This window comes from Pelmatolapia mariae, linkage group LG16_19 (assembly GCF_036321145.2).
Source record: "Pelmatolapia mariae isolate MD_Pm_ZW linkage group LG16_19, Pm_UMD_F_2, whole genome shotgun sequence".
In the NCBI taxonomy this organism is placed as follows: domain Eukaryota; kingdom Metazoa; phylum Chordata; class Actinopteri; order Cichliformes; family Cichlidae; genus Pelmatolapia; species Pelmatolapia mariae.
In genome coordinates, this window is record NC_086241.1 from 1,036,065 (window position 1) to 1,054,066 (window position 18,002).

The 18,002-nt window shown below is 46.2% G+C and overlaps 1 protein-coding gene and 1 long non-coding RNA gene across 2 annotated transcripts; one reads left to right on the forward strand and one right to left on the reverse strand.

Moving 5' to 3' along the window:
- Nucleotides 1-344: 344 nt before the first annotated feature.
- LOC134645927 (uncharacterized) lies at nt 345-9,913 on the reverse strand. Its single transcript, XM_063499562.1, has 8 exons — nt 9,787-9,913; nt 7,941-8,062; nt 7,666-7,789; nt 3,305-3,495; nt 2,932-3,098; nt 2,330-2,483; nt 1,927-2,054; nt 345-1,346 (listed from the first exon to the last, which is right to left on the reverse strand). The coding sequence occupies exons 2-8, from the start codon at nt 7,987-7,989 to the stop codon at nt 621-623; spliced, it is 1,539 nt and encodes a 512-aa protein (XP_063355632.1). The 5' UTR covers nt 7,990-8,062; nt 9,787-9,913; the 3' UTR covers nt 345-620.
- A 2,429-nt stretch (nt 9,914-12,342) lies between these two features.
- Nucleotides 12,343-13,648, forward strand: LOC134645794 (uncharacterized). Its single transcript, XR_010096586.1, has 3 exons — nt 12,343-12,590; nt 12,791-12,878; nt 13,592-13,648. It is a non-coding gene; the product is annotated as an uncharacterized LOC134645794 (long non-coding RNA).
- Nucleotides 13,649-18,002: the final 4,354 nt, after the last annotated feature.

Below are 18,002 nucleotides of genomic sequence, written 5' to 3' on the forward strand. Positions count from 1 at the left end.
TTTTCTGCTAATTTCTGTTCACGTATCTTCTGTTCCAGTCATGGATGTTTATATGAAACACTGGTCAATGTATGAACAAGTGAGTCAAAGGCTCTTCTGCAGACAGTTTTTTCTACACCTGAGACTGTATTATATCAGAGGGAGGGTATACCCTTATATGGTCATCTCAGAAGCTCCAGCCAGCTTCTGTTTACAAGGGGCAGCCAATCAGAAAGCAGCAGTTTTAAATTCACTGCAGCAAAAACAGTTTGTCTGAGACAGAAGAGACCCAGCGTGAGATGACCAAAACTTAATTTTGAAGTACAGAGAATGGAAACCAGGAGAAAAGCAAACATTAAAATCTATATTTAATGAAGAACATTAGAAAGAGAAATGTCACAGTTTCATCTGATTTTCTTAAAATGCTTATATTTCATTTTCAAACAACATTAAAAAGTGTCTGGACCCCATTTGGCAGCATCAGTTTTATGTTCACAGTCAAACAAGTCAAAAAGTTGGACACAGAAAATCCGGCTGGTTCATTTGCAGATCTTCTGACCTGCAGCACCAAATAATAAGCTGGTCTACAAACACGAGGAGAACCTGCGAGTCATCGACGCTCAGAGCAGCACACATCAGTATCATCTGTTTCTCAAATACGACGAGAACTCCTCCTCTTCCTCTTCAGTTAGCGTGTGCGTGCTGTTGCCTTCACATCTGCTCGCAGTGCGGTCTCTGTGTGTCGGGAATACTTGAGGTGTCAGGTGATCACCTGATTCAGTTTGTGAGTCTGTGGCAGGTAAACCCTCCAGGCTGGACTCTTTCAAAAAGCCTGTGACGTCCTCCTCATCTTCATTGCGTGCAGCCATTGAGGCGAGGGTGACTGAGAACAGGTTGACATTGGCAGAAATGTCCCGCACCTCCTCGTCCTCTTTGGACTTCACCACCTCCTCGTCCTGACTTTGTCCCCAGACTCCACTTCGACTCCTCTCTTTCACCAAACAGAGCTGCGCTCCCTCCACCTCCGTCTCCACCTGGCCTTCATCAGACTCTGCAGGCAGCGCCGTTACCTTCACCTTAGCAAATAACCTTGAACTTCCAGCGTCCAGTGCTGCCGTTGGCTCGCTGTTCGTTGACATGTTGCCAGAAAGCTCCTGACAGCAGCAGCTTTCCCCCGAGGAGAGATCCACTGCTCTGTTCACATAGTGCATGTTGCCATCATCATCGTCATCATCCTCTGAGTTATCGTCAATGTTGGCAGAAGGTGATGTTGTGTGATTGTTATGCTCCCCGGTCTCCGAGGTAACTGAGATGGGATCTGGGACGGTAGGCTGCGGGGTCAGGACGTAGCCTTTGGTTAGAGCCGTCTACAAAGAGAAGAGAAAGAAGCTCTGAGAAGGTGGAACAGAGGCAAACTTTGCTGAAGATGTCTGAGTATCATCGAGTCACAGCTGTGTCCAAGTATGCAGGACAAACATATCAGCGAAAGCTGTTTTCTGGGGACAGTCACTGTGATCTGTTAGCTGTTTGACAACTACTCTTTCAAGGTTCTAGAGATGGTCTAGAGATGCTTTTGAAGTAAAGGTTTAACTACAGCCAGCTTGAAGGCCTGTGGTACATAGCTGATTATTAGAGATAGGTTGATCATATTTAAGATTGAAGCAAGATCTACATGGAGCAGCAGGGTCAAACAGAAGTAGTTTTCAGCTCAGCTGATTCATTTGTTTAACCTTTGAAGGAGTTTGGTCCTTCTGTGGAAATGCAAATCACAATATGCTGGAGGAGCTTTACGACTGTGGAGCTTCAAAGTATTTGAACTTTGTCCTCTGAGAGACGCTCATGGATGAAAATGGAGGCGATGTTCAACTTTACAGCAGAAATAAACACATCATTATAAAATCTCTCAAACCACAGGTGTTAGAGTGTATATGAAACTGGACTTCTTACAATTAGAGCTCTGGGCACAGTTTCCTTCAGTTTACAAATGACTCCCGTGTAGAAGAGGAGGAGCAGGCAGCTCGTGACGATGAAGATGGCAACCATCGGGACGCCGATGACCAAACCTAAAGTGAGGCCTGCAGACACACAGACACACATTATTCCATGCAGACGACCATCTGAACCAGCCGAAGTACAGCGGAGGGGTGTGGTTTGTGGCTATGCTGTGGGAGGGGTGGGTGGAGCGGGTGGCTGGGGGAGGAGTCCCACTGGCGAGAGTGGCAGACCTGGCATGTGTTAGTAATTATTCCCTCTGTATATTTACACAGATAAGGAGGCAGATGAATTGTGGCAGCTCATTATGCTCTGATTCAGCAACAACGCCCGCCTTACCGGCTGCACATCAGCTCACCTCTCTGCTGGTCCACCGCCGTGGTGAAGGTGCACTTCCAGGCAGACGGCACGGGTTCATTTAGGTTTCTGATGTTGAGCTTCACCTGTATGCAGTACTCCGCCCCTCTCTTCAACTTTTCAAGGGTCAAACTTTTGTTTTCTGTTTCCAGCGTCTGCAGGTCAAAGAAGGAGGAAACGTGTCATTAAAATCACTTGTGGCGTTTGTCCACGACCCACTGGTGTCATCCTCAGCATTGTTTTCTCCGCTGACCTCTACGCGGCCATGAAGACACCTTTGGAGGCCTGACCAGGTGTACAACACCTGCTCTGACAGGTGACTCTCAAAGTCAGAGTCTCCTCATGTCAATCAACCCGACACCTGCCTTTAGGCAGAAACCTGCTGCGATTGGCTGCATTTCCATTTTTATATCGTATATGTACTGTATGTGTTTTACAGCCGCGCCTGGACACCAGTCAGCGACGCCTGGCTCAGGGACAGGATGGTCTGTAGGCCCGTGTGACTGAAGCCTCAAACAGGTTTAAAGGAACTCTGGAACGAAGACTTTCACCAGCTGAGGTCTAAATCTGCACGTTGATGTTGGGATGAAATGGATGTCTTACCCCGATTTCTCCATCTGTTCCGATCCGAAATGAGACTCTGAAACTGGCTCCGTAACATTCCTGGATACCGGGAAGGTTTGGCAGGTCATCAGCCCGAGGCAGTGAAATGTTGATCTGGATGTAGTTTTCATATCCGACCAGTGAGAACTCTGGAGGACCTAATTTAGCTTGTAAACAGAAGAAAACACACGGTCACCTTTTGGTAAAGATTCAACCTGTCCAGAGATTTTAGTTCAACCTGAACCAAACCCAGCTGACATCTTTGAATACAAATGATGAATTCTGACACTGCAGTAAGCTCACTAACACGGTGGGACACACTTAAATCCAAATGCACCAGTGTGAAACCCAGAAGATGCTCATGCTGACGTACTTTGTTTGTAAGGGGCAAACTCAATTATTCCGGACTCCGGAGACCAGGTTTGGTTGAAGAACGCTTTGACATGCAGGTAATACTGGGACTCCCACTCTGGTAGCATCAGCGGCATCGATGTTTCAGATGTTAGGTTGCATTGGGGCTCCGTTGGTATGTTGCATTGCTGTTCCCACTCATTCCATTCCTCACTGAACAAAGACAAACAGAACATTTTAGATCAGAAGGACAAAAACAGTAAAAGAAACATTTGCTTTGTGTTACGACTGTTTGCTCAAACAGCGATGATGAGCTGTTCATGTCTCGAATCCAGCTGGTCCTGGATTCAAACGAAAGCTTTCTGATTGGACGTTTAGTGTCAGGACAAATTTCCCACGTGTGGGACTAATAAAGGTTATCTTATCTTATCTTAGGTTACCATTCATGAATAAGAGAGGATCTCCAAAAGTTGAATCTGTTCATCTGGACGTAGCATTTTGTGGGAGAAACGTTTCGTCATCATCCATACTTCTTCAGTCTCAGCTGACTGCAGGTTTCCCCAATCTTATAAACAGTACATTTGCATAATGACTGAAACCAGCCCACTGAAGGAACAATGGGCTGGGAGGTCAGTTCCTTCATCATAATTATGCAAATTCTCATGACCATTGGTCAAAGCCCACTGATCAATGGCCATGAGTCCCATTCACAGAGAGTTGGGGAATGGCTGCAATCACAGCATTGTAAGATGGTGACAGATGTACCCTTAGGCCCCCTCCTCCATTCAGAGATGGTCTTTCCCTTTTCACGTAAATGGCCTCCTTGACTCCGCCCTCAAACCAGCGTTCCTCCCTGTCCAGGATGTGTACATCCTCATCATTGAAAGAGTGTCCACTGGCCTGTAGGTGTAAATAGACTGCAGAGTCCTGGCCTGACGAGGTAGCTCTTCTGTGCTGTGCCATCCGCTTCGCTAGAGGTTGTTTGGTTTCCCCAATGTATAAATCCTGGCAATCCTCCTGGCACTTAACAGCGTACACTATGTTACTCTGTTTGTGTCGGGGGACCCGATCCTTGGGGTGGACCAGTTTTTGGCGCAGCGTGTTTTGGGGTTTAAAAGCCACAGAGACCCGGTGTTTAGAAAAAATGCGTCTCAACTGTTCCGATACTCCTGACACATCCAGGATCATTCTCTCCTGGAGCTTTCTTTTGGCGCCTCCCCTGCTGGGATAACCACATTTACTCAGGGCCTTCTTGATGTGCTGTTCTTCTGCCTGCCTGGCTGCTGTGTCAGTGGGGATGGTGTTCGCTCTGTGTTGTAGCGTCCTGATGACACCCAGTTTGTGCTCCAGTGGATGATGAGAGTCAAACCTTAGATACTGATCCATATGTGTAGTTTTACGGTGCACGTCAGCTTCTAGATGTCCCCCATTACTGATGGAAATCTCACAGTCTAAGAAGGCTAACCTGCCACTTTTCATATCCTCCCTGGTGAATTTGATGTGTCGGTCCATCGAGTTAATGTGATCCGTGAAATGTAGTACGTCCTGAGATTTGATTTTCACCCAGGTGTCATCCATATATCTGAACCAATGGCTTGGTGGTGTTCCAGGGTAGGATAGCAAAGCCCTCTTTTCTACGCTGGTTTGAGGGCGGAGTCAAGGAGGCCATTTACGTGAAAAGGGAAAGACCATCTCTGAATCGAGGAGGGGGCCTAAGGGTACATCTGTCACCATCTTACAATGCTGTGATTGCAGCCATTCCCCAACTCTCTGTGAACGGTACTCATGACCATTGATCAGTGGTCTTTGATCAATGGTCATGAGAATTTGCATAATTATGATGAAGGAACTGACCTCCCAGCCCATTGTTCCTTCAGTGGGCTGGTTTCAGTCATTATGCAAATGTACTGTTTATAAGATTGAAACCTGCAGTCAGCTGAGACTGAAGAAGTATGGATGATGACGAAACGTTTCTCCCACTGAAAACGTCCAGATGAACAGATTCAACTTTTGGAGATTTACTTTCCTGGATGATTGAGAATGCATCAAGACGAATAAGAGAGGAGTTTAGATGTTAGTTAAAAAGCTCAGAAGTCTGCTGCTTTGCTCAGACACAGCTTTTCAAACCTAAGCCGTGCTGTCAAGGCTGTGACCTTTAACCTGCTGAGGCCTGTAGATGTGTTTCCAGATAAAAGATGATGCATTCAGGCCACTTAAGACGGGAATATGACACAACGCCAATATTTCAGAGTTAAAACAGGACAAGTGAACGCACCATGTGTCTGTGGGTTAGCTTATTTACAGCAATGATAAAAACCCTGACACAGGTTTTATCCCCTCTGACAGCTCATTCAGATCCTGATGGAAACCCCTCTGAGGCCTGAAGCTGGCTCACCTGAGGCCAGCACACCTGAAAATCATTTCTAAAACATGCAGGAAGGCGGCCGGATGCTGCTGCGTTTTAGCTGTAAGACAATAAAGACTCGTTGGACCCACAGGCTGCGGTTTGGTGACGAGGACGCTGTATGAGGAAGAACACAGTGTCTGAACTAGCTGAAAAACACGAAGCCACGAGCAGTTTCAGTGTATTCATGTTAAACCCTGCAAGCGTAAAGCGAACCCTCACGATGAGTGCTGAAACTGAAACGGCGTCAGAGCCATCCCAGCTGCTCTCTGTGACCAGCCTGCGGTCGCAGCTGCTTCACCGATGGAAACAAACCACCCAGGAGAGAGAAAGCACCCCGCCCAGGCAGATATTCCACCAACGAAGAAGAAGAAGGAGCCAGTGAAGCTGCCCTGACTGAAAACGTGAGCAGATTAAAGGTCGCGGTTCACCAGCAGGAGATCATCGCCACAGCAACGCGGCCCAAACAATCAAAGTCAAACATGCAACCGATTTGGTGATCGGTACAAATGTTAAAAGATTCATTTAAATATGGAGTACGTGTACAAACGTGGGGCAGTCTCCATGGTTACATATCAGCTGATGATTTCCTACAAACATGTTCACAGAGATATCAGCTGTGAGAACTCCCACTGTCAGTGTGTGAGTCGTCCCTGCACACACACTAATATCTGTTATTGATAATATTAGAATATTAAAGGTGAGCTTTGTGTCCGACACGTCGCCCCTCGGATTACTCAGTACCCTTAAAGTAGCTCTCAGGGGCAGAAAGGTTGGTGACCCCTGGTCTGAAGAGGTCCCCACAAACCTCAGCACGCCGCTCTGCTTTCACTTCCTGTTTCATCTCCACGCACTCCAAAATAACCACGATCTGTGTGCTAGAACATCTTTGTGTGTGTGTGTGTGTGTGCGTGTGTGTGCGCGTAAATGGAAAACAGCTGTAAGCTGTGTTCATGCTCACGAGGCTGTGTGCGTCTGTTATCAGGGGGTTTCCTCCATGCCTGAGAGGAGCGCTCCCTGAAGCCTGGACCAGCTGATCTCTGTGCAGCAGTTACTCAGAGACGGCGGCTCATCGTCCCACAGAGCACGCCGTGCACGCCATCACAGGCAGCAGGGAGGGCTGCTTCATGTTTGCCACACATCACAAACCTGCACGAAAGTCACGCCCCCACTCACACACCTGATCCTCCATCGTCTCACGATCGCAGCACACTTTGTCTTTTTATTCACGTGTACGAACGAGCTGCTTATGTTTCCCGTGTCACGACGAGTTTGGCTCGAATGTTTCTGATGTCGTCACACGTGGACACGAGACCGGCTCTAAAGACCAGAACGTCTGTCTCCATGAAATCTGTTCTTCTGGATAAACTGCAAAAATGAAGCTGTTTTCTTTTATTTTATAAAATATGAACAAAAAAACTTACAGCTTGTAACTAACTTACTTTTTATAACTGCATAATTACAATATAATTAAAAATGAAATAATTCTATTTGTTTCATTTCTTTCTTTTATCTGAAGAAAAGTGCAGACAAACTTGTGTGAGTTACAAAATAAAACAGGAAATCTATTTTTGAATCGTTCTTTTGGTAAAAAAGTAGAAGCAACAGTGGAATTTCCCAGCAGGCTATGGGGGGACTTTTACCCTCTTTCAGAAAAAATATCGTGTTCTGAACTTCGACAGGAAGCATCTGACAAAAACACGCAGCTGATGCAACACTTTTATTTACAGGTGTTTAATTCTGTCCTTTATCTCAGGTGTGTGTGTGTGTGTGTGTGTGTGTGTGTGTGTGTGTGTGTGTCAATAAAAGCCTGGAGTCACAGCTGAGAGCTTTAACTTGATCCTTCAAGCGTCTAAGCTTTGTGTTTCTACATCACCCACAGAGCTCAGAGGTTTTTTGGGGTTTGATGTGAGCACCATCGTCTTCATGTTACCAGGCTGAGAGTGACAGGACGTGAGGACAGACGGCGGACAAATTACCTCACAAAGACCCCGTACTCTGTCCCAGGGGGCGTGTTGTCGCCGGGCTTCCACCAAAGGACGTGGCGGAAGTTCAGAGAATCGACACGAAGGTTAACAGGTGCGGGAGGCAGGTGAGCGAGCTCTGCGCGAGGAAGAAAAGGGAAAATATGTGAGGCAGTCTGATGAGTCACGAGGATCCAAAGTACACCTGACAGGTATCAGCCTGCGTGTGGGTGGGGCAGGATGGAGCTACGTGAGGTATTTGAACACCTGACTGCTTTTACACGACTCACCTGAGTGCAGCAGCAAGCTGAGGCAGAGCAGCAGAAGCAGACAGGCCATCGTCACAGGTGGGTAGGATTCATCGTCACGTCTGCAAACGGCGCTGAGAGCCAGGAAACACCACGCGGTCCAGCTGCAGCCAAACATCATCTACATTTACATCTCATCGACGAGACGATTGTAATGTTTCAGACTGTTTCAGTTCGAGAAAAGATTTTCAGTCAATTAAACATAAACTCAGTTAGTTGACTAACTGCAGCCGCTTCATCCTGAAGAGAGAAAACCCCCACCATCAGACAGCGGTGACAAAAAACCCCTTTTCACAGGAAGAGAGCAGGGAAACAGGATGAAACACAAAAAAGACAACATTTAGCGACGCACTGCAAACGGCGAGAGAGGGGAGAGGACGCGCTCAGAGCATCACGGGAAGTCCCCGAGCCGGGAGAGCCCACAGCGGCGCGAGGAAGGACGCTCCACCCGCCGAAGGCCACAGAAACAGCAGCCTCCAATAATCAATAATCTATAACCAATGCTGTGAGAGCAGCTTCTCTCTGGCCTGCAGGAAACAAAAGCATCATAATGATGATTTACTCTCAGACTTCTGGGCAACATCGTCATCATGTTGCATCAAGCATGAATGATGACATCACAGCAAGTCTGGCACCTTCTCTCCTCTTCCTCCTCTTCCTCCTCTGCTGCCACTGAGCCCAGCTCAGCCCTGCTGCCTCAGCACTCTCACATCCTCCCACGTGCATCACTTCTACTACATTATTAGAAACCAGAGTTTGAAGGTGAACTTTTTACTCGTGCAGTGTTCACGAGACGGGAGCTGCAGAAAAAACTGACGTTCTTTTACAGAAACAGGAGCTGTGCAGCCTGACTGGAAACACGCTCAGGACCCCGAGTCTGGTTCAGAGGCTGGGAGCCTCAGCACCGCTGTCAAAGTCTCCCAGTTCCTGTTTTTAGTAAAAACATCACGATGAGGATGGTTCATGAGCGTGAAACACCAGCACATCAAAGGTTTACTGTATGGTGTTTGAAAAACACACAACACAGTCAACAACAACAATACTGACAATAACGATAATCCATCACTTCTGCTGATCCTCGTCAGGGTCACAGGGGGCTGGAGCCTCCCAGTTACCCTGCACGCTGGACTGGTCGCCAGTCTGAGACAGACCACCATTCACACCTGTGGGTAAATTAGATTCACCCAGCAAGCCAGAGTACACGGAGGGAACCCACACAGACACGGGAGAACACGCAAACTCCACGCAGAAAGACCCGACAACAGCGCTGATCACCGCGCCACCGTGCTGCTAAATAACAACAACAACAATAATAATAATAATAACTGGACAGTCTCGTGCACTTAAGTCACATTACAGAAGTTTTAGTCAGCGTGGTGTTTGTGACAGATCGTGATATAATAATATCTGAGCCCACGGTGAAACCTGTCCACTCTCCCACGTTTAAAACAATAAAAGGCAAAATCAGATTAGTTTCATGAGCGCTTTGTTCAGAGGAACACAACACACAGTCTCAGTGACCACGGACACCCACGTCCACTCTGACTGACTTTCTGATCAGTCAGTTATCCCTATTATTATTATTATTATTATTATTATTATTATTATTATTATTATTATTATTATTGTTATTACTTCACGCGGCTGGTCGGTGTCAGCTCCACAGTCTGGCCCCTGCTGGTGTGTACTAGTCGGTAGTTAAACACCATAAACTGCCCCGGAGTGCCCGCAGGTCACTGCTCCCTGCGGAACCGACACAGCCACACACAGACAGCGGTGTCGTGGACATGCTCGGCCAGCCTCGGTGGGCCTCTGCCCGGTCACTCACCTCCTGTCTGCCCGGAGCGGAGCTTCCACAGCCTCGGAGAAAGAGGAGCAGCACCCAGAAACTCTCCTTACACTGTGACGCAGACGGGCTCCTCTCAGCTCTCCACATCAAACCTACCACCGCTTCCTGTCACGCCCTTCAAAGTAAAAGCCTCCCGCACCAACACAGTTCTACACTGGTCTCGGTGGACTTTTTTTTCTTAAGCTGGATCTAGTTTTCTCCGCCGAGCTGTATCTTGATAATATGTTATTAAATTATTGTAATGTGATCGGGATGAACTGTGGACCTGTCACAGTAGGAATTGACTGGTTAACATCATGCGTGGGCGTGTCGGAGTGCCAGGGTAGAATTTTTCCCTTGAGTCGGGAGCGCGCACTGATGAGTGTTTGTGGGTTACAGGAGAAAATGATGCATTAAATGTTCTCACGCGGCGCATCATTTCCACACTGTGGCTCATATTTATTTGTATCCTGTAACTTTACTGTTTAAAGTTGGGGAGTTGTGGGGGGGGGGATCTATAAGTTCGGGGGTGTAGTCGCAGTTGGGGTTGTCAGTGTGCACTGTCATTAATTTGCAGTGGGTGGATCCTGTGCTGTGGTTTATACTGGTGTGGACAGACGCGGCCTCGCTCGGGTAAAAAAAAAAATCGTAGATCTTTTACTGAAGTTCACGAACTTTTCCGGTAAAACAGATGATTCCGTAGATTTTCTCTACTATTTACGGACATTCCTTCAACTGTAAAACGGAAAATTCCGTTTGTTCACAATAAAATTTCTATGAATAGAAAAACTGAAAGTCGTGTTTATCATCTACAGACACTGGTTTTCACTGTAACTCATTAAATGTATTTCTTTACATCCTTACACTTCGATACAGTTACAACCTATTACACCATCTGCTCAAAAATTCGTAAATGAAAACTTCATGAACAAAATAACTGACAGACATTAAAATGTGAAGATTTGTAGTCAGTTTGTCCTCATGTAAACGCGTTCATGCACATTCAAGTGTTTTCTTCAAACAGGACACCTGACCAACAAACATGTAATAGTATTTGTACAGTAACAGTATCCAGAGTACTTTAGGTTCGAATCACTGCTGTGGTTGTTTTGGCTCAGCAGCAAAGTACAGTTAGCAGTGTTTGTTCTGATGAAGACTTTAAACTGTAAACAGCAGCGCAGTGAACAAGGATCTGTGTCCACGAATGTGTCCTCTACTCATTTAAGCCAGACGGTGACTGCTGTCCTCCTCTGTGCTCTGAAACATGTTAAACATGGATCCGAGGAAATGAATGTGTTTATCAGATATTAATAAGAACAGCGTCTCCCTCTTTGTTTTCTCTCGGTTTGTTGCTGATAATAATGTTTTTTAGTAAAAATCATTAAGAATCTGTTTTCCTGTGAAAGAACTCGATGTGCTTTTAGAAAACAAAGTTTTATTGGATTTTATTTTTTTCATTAAATAAATAGATAATAAAACGAAAAAGAAAACAGAAGGTTTTGGCCACAGTAAAACGTGTCATGTATTTATAATTGTATAAATGCTTGAATATATTCAGACTTTGTGATTTTTCGTGTTGGAGCATCTTTTCTTCCTTTCACCCGCCTGTGTGAAAACAAAGCCCTGGGCTCCCTCTGCTGGTTCGTTAGTTGAGGACAGGCGGCAGAAAGCGCACGAGGACTCAGTGCTCTTACGTTGAAGTTCTTCCGCTTCCTGTCTCGCTGCTATTGCGCTTCCCAAACGTCACTCGGTGGTTTCCAGGCTGCTGTTCGGGGGACCGCCGCTGGAGGGCGCTGTGGGAGTTTATTAGTTAGGAGTTTTTTAAACGCTTTTATTTCTGTGAACTCGGATGGAAAGCTGCAGAGCTGTGAGGAAATGTCTCAGCGACTCGCTTTAATAAAGTTTTTAGAATCAAAGACTGCTGGTCTGACTGCGACTGTTGTTTATTACTGTTGGTGTGAAGTGCAGGCACGAAGCTGTAACAAAGTCAACATCACAACACTTTTTCAAACTTTATTGTCAGACTACACAAAGCTTCCACATGATGACGTGTTTATGACATTCACTCCAAATTATATACAAATCAAAGGTGCCGAGCCGTTTCCAAATACACAACCTGCTCCTTAAACACACGAGTCATCACGAAGCCTGTAACAAGCGTGCAAATCATCCGACAGCAAAACACGTTCCCTGATGCAGAGTTAAGGTGCTGGAACAGAGACCAGGAGAGCAAACGGAGACAGGACGAGGGAGTGACGTTAACCCAAAAAAACCCGCTGAGCTCATTTTCACCCATTTTGTGGTGGAAAGTTCCAGACTCTTTGACTTTCAGTGCCAGTGTGAACTGCCTGAAAACCATTATGGAGGTGTGTTACAGCCAGTAGCGGTTTTAGATACGGGCGACACGGGCGGTTGCCCGGGGCGGCATCGTGGTGGGGGGCAGCATCACGGGCATCGGCAATTGCCGATTCTCTGGCAGGCTGGAGCAGGGGCGGAGCGTGGGGGTGGCTTACTGGGCTTAAGCCCGGGTTGTTTTGTCAGAAGCCCGGGGTCTTTTGGAGTGTAATTTTTTCATAGTTAGATGCCTGGCTGACAACTGTATAAAACAAAAAGTACACACAATATTCGAAGCACATAGTGCACACTGTGGGAATTTACGACTGTGCGTAAATCCCCCCTGATATTGGTATGATCCGAGCTCAGGCACTAAGCGACTGAGCGAGGGGGCGGGGCAGCTGCTGCCTGTGAGTGCGCTGTTGGAGAAACGGAGCCAGGCAGACAGAGGAGAGCTTAAGTTCGACCAGGTACCAAAGCAAATCATTCGTATTGTACAAATAATGTAAATATGACGGTTTATCACGAAAGATTGATATCAAACTGATCACTTGACCAATATTACGTTACTTGCTCTTCAAGTGAATCAACAAATGGCGAAATGAAAAGCCGAACAAATGCTATTTTTTTAGAGAGTCTTAGCTTACGTGTGTTTATTTCATATTTTCAGTTGTTACCCTCCCCGACTAAATCGGTTTCAGTTATGTACTGAAATATAAGAATGGACATTAGAGGGTTCTTTCAAAGAAAAATGTCAGGTAAATGTTATTTTATATATTATGCTTTGTATGTTGTTCAGTATATTTCTCTGCAAAACAAGAGGAATTTCAGTACACAGCAGTATATTCACATTTGTAACCAGATATTTACATACACTTTAGGGAGAAAACATAAAACATTTTTACCGTACAACATCAATTTAGAGTAAACTTTTGTTTTAGATAAATATTGAAATATATTTTGAATTAGTTAAATGTCAGAATAAAGAGAGACAGAGCTGTCTATATTTATCACTTTCATCAAATTTAGGAGTACATATACACTAAGTTTATTGTTAATTAATAAGAAAACTCCAGATGATTCCATTCTGAGCTGAAGGAGCTTCTGATAGGTTAGTAGAGTCCATGTGAGTAAATTGGTGGCACACCTGTGGATGCATATAAGGCAAAACACAGAGCCTGTTTCTTTGAAATGGGAAAATCAAGAGATGTCAACCAAAACACCAGGAAAATAATTGTGGAGCTCCATAAGTGTGGCTCAGTTTTGAATACAATTTGGTGCCATTTACAATTAAGAAATACAGATAGTTTCTCTCTTTACTCTTAAAGTTAACAAATATGTTTTTTATATTTATCAATCTAAAAAAATAAACATTTAGTCTGATTTGATGTTACAATTAAAAAAGTGTTTGTGTTTTTATCTGAAGAGTGTGTAAATATCTGGTTTCAACTGTATATTTGATGATTGTCAGCACAGAGGGAGAGAGAGGAACAGAGAGGGAGAGAGGAGCAGAGAGGGAGATGGAGAATGAGGACAGAACAGAGATGGAACAAGAGCAGGTGAGACACACATGTTAGTCAAAAGGTTGTTTACCAAAAGTATCACCGTATCATAGGTACTCATGTATCTCGTACCTCGTGTTTCTTTTTAGGTTTGTTATTTTTTTAAGTTATATATTTATTAAGTTATGCAGGCTTGTTTGCACAACAAGGCTAAGTAATTATATAAACTTTTCTGAATCTAAATAGTGTACTTTGGTAGAATTAAAAAATAAGTGTAGTGCAGGTCTATGATGATTTTTAGTGCTACTATCATCTAGTTCTGATTCTGGTTCTGTCTTGGATAAGTCCTAAGTAGTCCTGATTTTGAACTGTTGTAGTCCTGGTTTAATTCCGGATCAGTTCTGGGTCTGGTTGAATTGGGGTTTAGTCCTCGTGTCTTGATACAGCACTGATTTTGTTCTGCCTTGCTGCTTACTTAAAAAAGTAGTTTAAGGTGTCCTGCATATGTCATATATATTTTTCCCTATATGAAGTCATTTTTTTTTAAACAAAACTCAAAACAGAGCCTATTAATCTTTCAGTCATTTCAGAATCAGAATACTTTATTAATCCCTAAGGAAATAATGTGGATTACAGTTGCTCCAAGAAGAAATGGTAAAAATAGTAACAGTAACAGACTAAACTCCAAACAATACATTATGTTACAGATTTTAATATTAATTAGTCATTGTCAATTGTTGATTTGTCCTGTTCTCATTGTATGACGTATTATGATGGCTGTTTGGCCGAGGGAGTGCTCGCCCAGGGCGCCAAACAGGCTAGGACCGCCACTGGTTACAGCCCAGTTTAGCAGATGGGAAGAGCTGTGGAAAAATGCCAGCGTGTCAGAGCGCTGCACGCTGGAAATGTGAGCGCGCTCTGTTTGTGTTTACCAGAGCAGATGGCATTCACAGACAGACTTCTGCCTGTTGCATAACTACAAGTGTTTGTGCTCAGGAAGAGCAGGAGGAGCCTGACAGTCACCGAGGAGGGCAAACTCACCCAGCGGTTCTCCTTATTCCTGACTGGGTAAACTTGAAAACACAGACTGTATATAAAGATGGACAGCATGGCAATCGCCCTCTGGTGGCAGGTTGCGGTAAAAGTTATAAACCCCGCCCCCTCCAAATCAAAGTGATCTTAAACATTTTCTTCTCATGAGCAGTGCTTCTTAAATTCAGGTTTTCACCACTAACCAGGTGACGTCAGCTGTTGGACAGGCCTAGAGACCAATCACAGACCATCTACGAGCCTGAGGTCGGCCCGGAAAAACAAGGATTCTCCAGCTGGCTGGAGAAGCACTAAACCTCCCAGTGACTGCTTCCAGCAACCAGGTGGAGAATTCACATTTTTCCTTAGCAATCGGAGGTTTCCGTGCAGTCGCTGACTGTGTGATAAATGAATCAGAATCAGAATCAGAAAGGGTTTTATTGCCAAATGTTGAGCAGATTTACAACATTAGGAAATTGCTGCGGTACTTAGTGCAAACATACTGTTATACAACTCTTAAATAGACATAAAAATAAGAATTAAAAGTGCTAAGAGGATAGATATGTACATGAGTGCAGGTGGTGATCAGTGCCGAACATGGAATGATGCAGTGAACACAGTGTAGGGTCATGTGTTAGTAGTGGGAACAGTCATATGGTTATTGTTCATGAGTCCAACAGCAGAGGGGAAGAAACTGTTCTTGTGGCGAGAGGTTCTGGTGCGAATGGACCGGAGCCTCCTGCCTGAGGGGAGCAGGTCAAACAGACTGTGTCCAGGGTGAGAAGGGTCAGCTGTGATCCGAGCTGCACGCCCCAGTGTCCTGGAGGTGTACAGGTCCTGCAGAGATGGGAGTTTGCAGCCAATCACCTTCTCAGCAGAGCGCACAACACGCTGCAGTCTCTGTTTGTCCCTGATAGTGGCTCCAGCGTACCACACGGTGATGGAGGAGGTGAGGATGGACTCGATGATTGCGGTGTAGAATTGCATCATCGTCCGTGTTGGCAGGTTGAATTTCTTCAGCTGCCTCAGGAAGTACATCCTCTGCTGGGCTTTCTTTATGACGGAGGTGATGGTGGGCTCCCACTTCAGGTCCTGGGTGATGGTGGTACCCAGGAAGCGGAATGAGTCCACAGAGGTGATGAGGGTGTCAGTCAGGATGATGGGGGGGAGTGGGTCTGTGTGCTTCCTGAAGTCCACAATAATCTCCACTGTCTTCTGGGCATTCAGCACCAGGTTGTTGTGGCTGCACCAGGACACCAGACGTTCAACCTCCCTTCTGTAGGCAGACTCATCCCCGTCCGAGATGAGTCCAATAACGGTGGTGTCATCTGCAAACTTGATTAGCTTGACAGACTGGTGGGTGGAGGTGCAGCAGTTGGTGTACAGGGAGAAGAGCAGAGGAGAAAGAACACAGCCCTGAGGGGAGCCGGTGCTGATGGTCCGGGAGTCCGAGACATTCTTTCCCAGCCTCACATGCTGCTTCCTGTCCGTCAGGAAGTCAGTGATCCACCGGCAGATGGGATCAGGCACATTCATCTGGGAAAGCTTGCCTTGGAGATGGTCTGGAAGGATGGTGTTGAAGGCAGAGCTGAAGTCCACAAACAGGATCCTGGCGTAGGTTCCTGGGGAGTCCAGATGCTGCAGGATGAAGTGTAGAGCCATGTTGATAGCGTCGTCTACAGACCTGCTGGCTCTGTATGCAAACTGCAGGGGGTCCAGGAGGGGGGCCGTGAGGGTCTTGAGGTAGGAGAGAACCAGGTGCTCAAATGACTTCATGACAACAGATGTCAGTGCCACAGGTCTGTAGTCATTTAGTCCAGTGATCCTTGGTTTCTTGGGGACAGGGATTATGGTAGAGGACTTGAAGCAGGCAGGCACATGACATGCCTGCAGTGAGGAGTTGGAAATGCCAGAAAACACTGGGGCCAGCTCGTTTGCACAGTGTCTGAGGGTGGCAGGAGACACACCGTCTGGGCCAGGAGCTTTTCGAGCATTCAGACTCTTAAACTGCTTCCTCACATCTGCTTCATGAATATGAAGAGTAGTGGTGGGAGAAGGTGGTGTGAAATCCTCCTTGGTGTGGGGTGTGGAGGGAGGTGTTGTAGGTGAAGTGTTTGATGGTGGTGATGGCTCTATGGAGGGGGGAGAGGTGGGGGAATGAGTGTCCAAAGTGTCTCTATTGTTGGGGCCGTTGGAGGTGTGAAGGCTGCTTGACGGCTCGTCAAAACGGCAGTAAAAGTCGTTAAGGGTGTTGGCCAAGAGCAAGTCATCAGTGGAGTGGGGGGTTTTAGGCTTGTAGTTGGTGATATTCCTAAAACTTTTCCACACAGAGTCATTCTCTGAGATCTGCTGCTGCATCTTCTCAGAGTGCTGATGTTTAGCAATGTCCACTTCTTTAGTGAACCTGTACTTGGCCTCTCTGTAGCAGTCCCTGTCTCCGCTTCTGAACGCCTTTCTCTTTTCCAGCCACAGCTTTTTGAGTTTAGGAGTAAACCAGGGTTTGTCATTGTTATAACTCACCCTGGTGCGTGATGGCACAATGCTGTCCTCGCAGAAGTGGATATAGGAGGTGACAGTGTCCGTAAACTCGTCCAAGCTGTTAGAAGCAGCCTTCATTGTGTCCCAGTCTGTGGACTCCAAACACGTGCGAAGCTCCTCCACAGCCTCGTTGCGCCACACATTTTTTAGTCCTCACGACAGGTTTGGAGAGCTTCAGCCTCTGTCTGTACGTGGGGATCAGGTGGACCATGACGTGGTCAGAAAGTCCGAGTGAAGCGCGGGGCACCGCGCAATAGGCCCCGCTTATCGTGCTGTAGCAGTGATCCAATGTCCTCTCCTCTCTGGTCGGGCATTTAATATACTGCTTGTATTTGGGAAGCTCTTGGCTCAGATTGGCTTTGTTAAAGTCCCCAAGAGCAATAATGAGAGAGTCTGGGAATGTCCGCTCCATGTGCAGTATCTGCTCCGCGAGTGCGCACTGAGCTGCCTGCACATCCGCATCTGGCGGGATGTAAACAGCAGCCAAGATGAATGAAGCAAACTCCCGCGGAGAATAAAACTGTTTTCAGTGAATAAAAAGGTATTCCAGAGAGGAAGAGCAGTGCTGAGCAATCACTGTTACATCTGTGCACCAGCCACTATTAATGTAGAAGCAGACGCCTCCACCTGTGGTCTTACCAGAGAGAGAGGCCTGCCGGTCCGCGCGCAGCAGATGAAAACCCTCCAACTTGAGCGCGCAGTCCGGGATGTCCTCACAGAGCCACGACTCCGTAAAACATAAGACACAGGAGGAGGCAAAATCTCTGTTCATGCTTCTCATCAGGGCCAGCTTATTCCTGAGTGAGCGTACGT

Bases quoted from the DNA above. Each gene is read 5' to 3' on its own strand.
- LOC134645927 (XM_063499562.1), bottom strand. From the start codon at position 7,989: ATGGCCTGTCTGCTTCTGCTGCTCTGCCTCAGCTTGCTGCTGCACTCA. The intron at 3,099-3,304 runs GTACGTCAGCAT...TCTGTTTACAAG, and splicing joins GTTTGCCCCTTACAAACAAA to CTAAATTAGGTCCTCCAGAG. The intron at 2,484-2,931 runs GTAAGACATCCA...TTTGACCTGCAG, and splicing joins GAACAGATGGAGAAATCGGG to ACGCTGGAAACAGAAAACAA.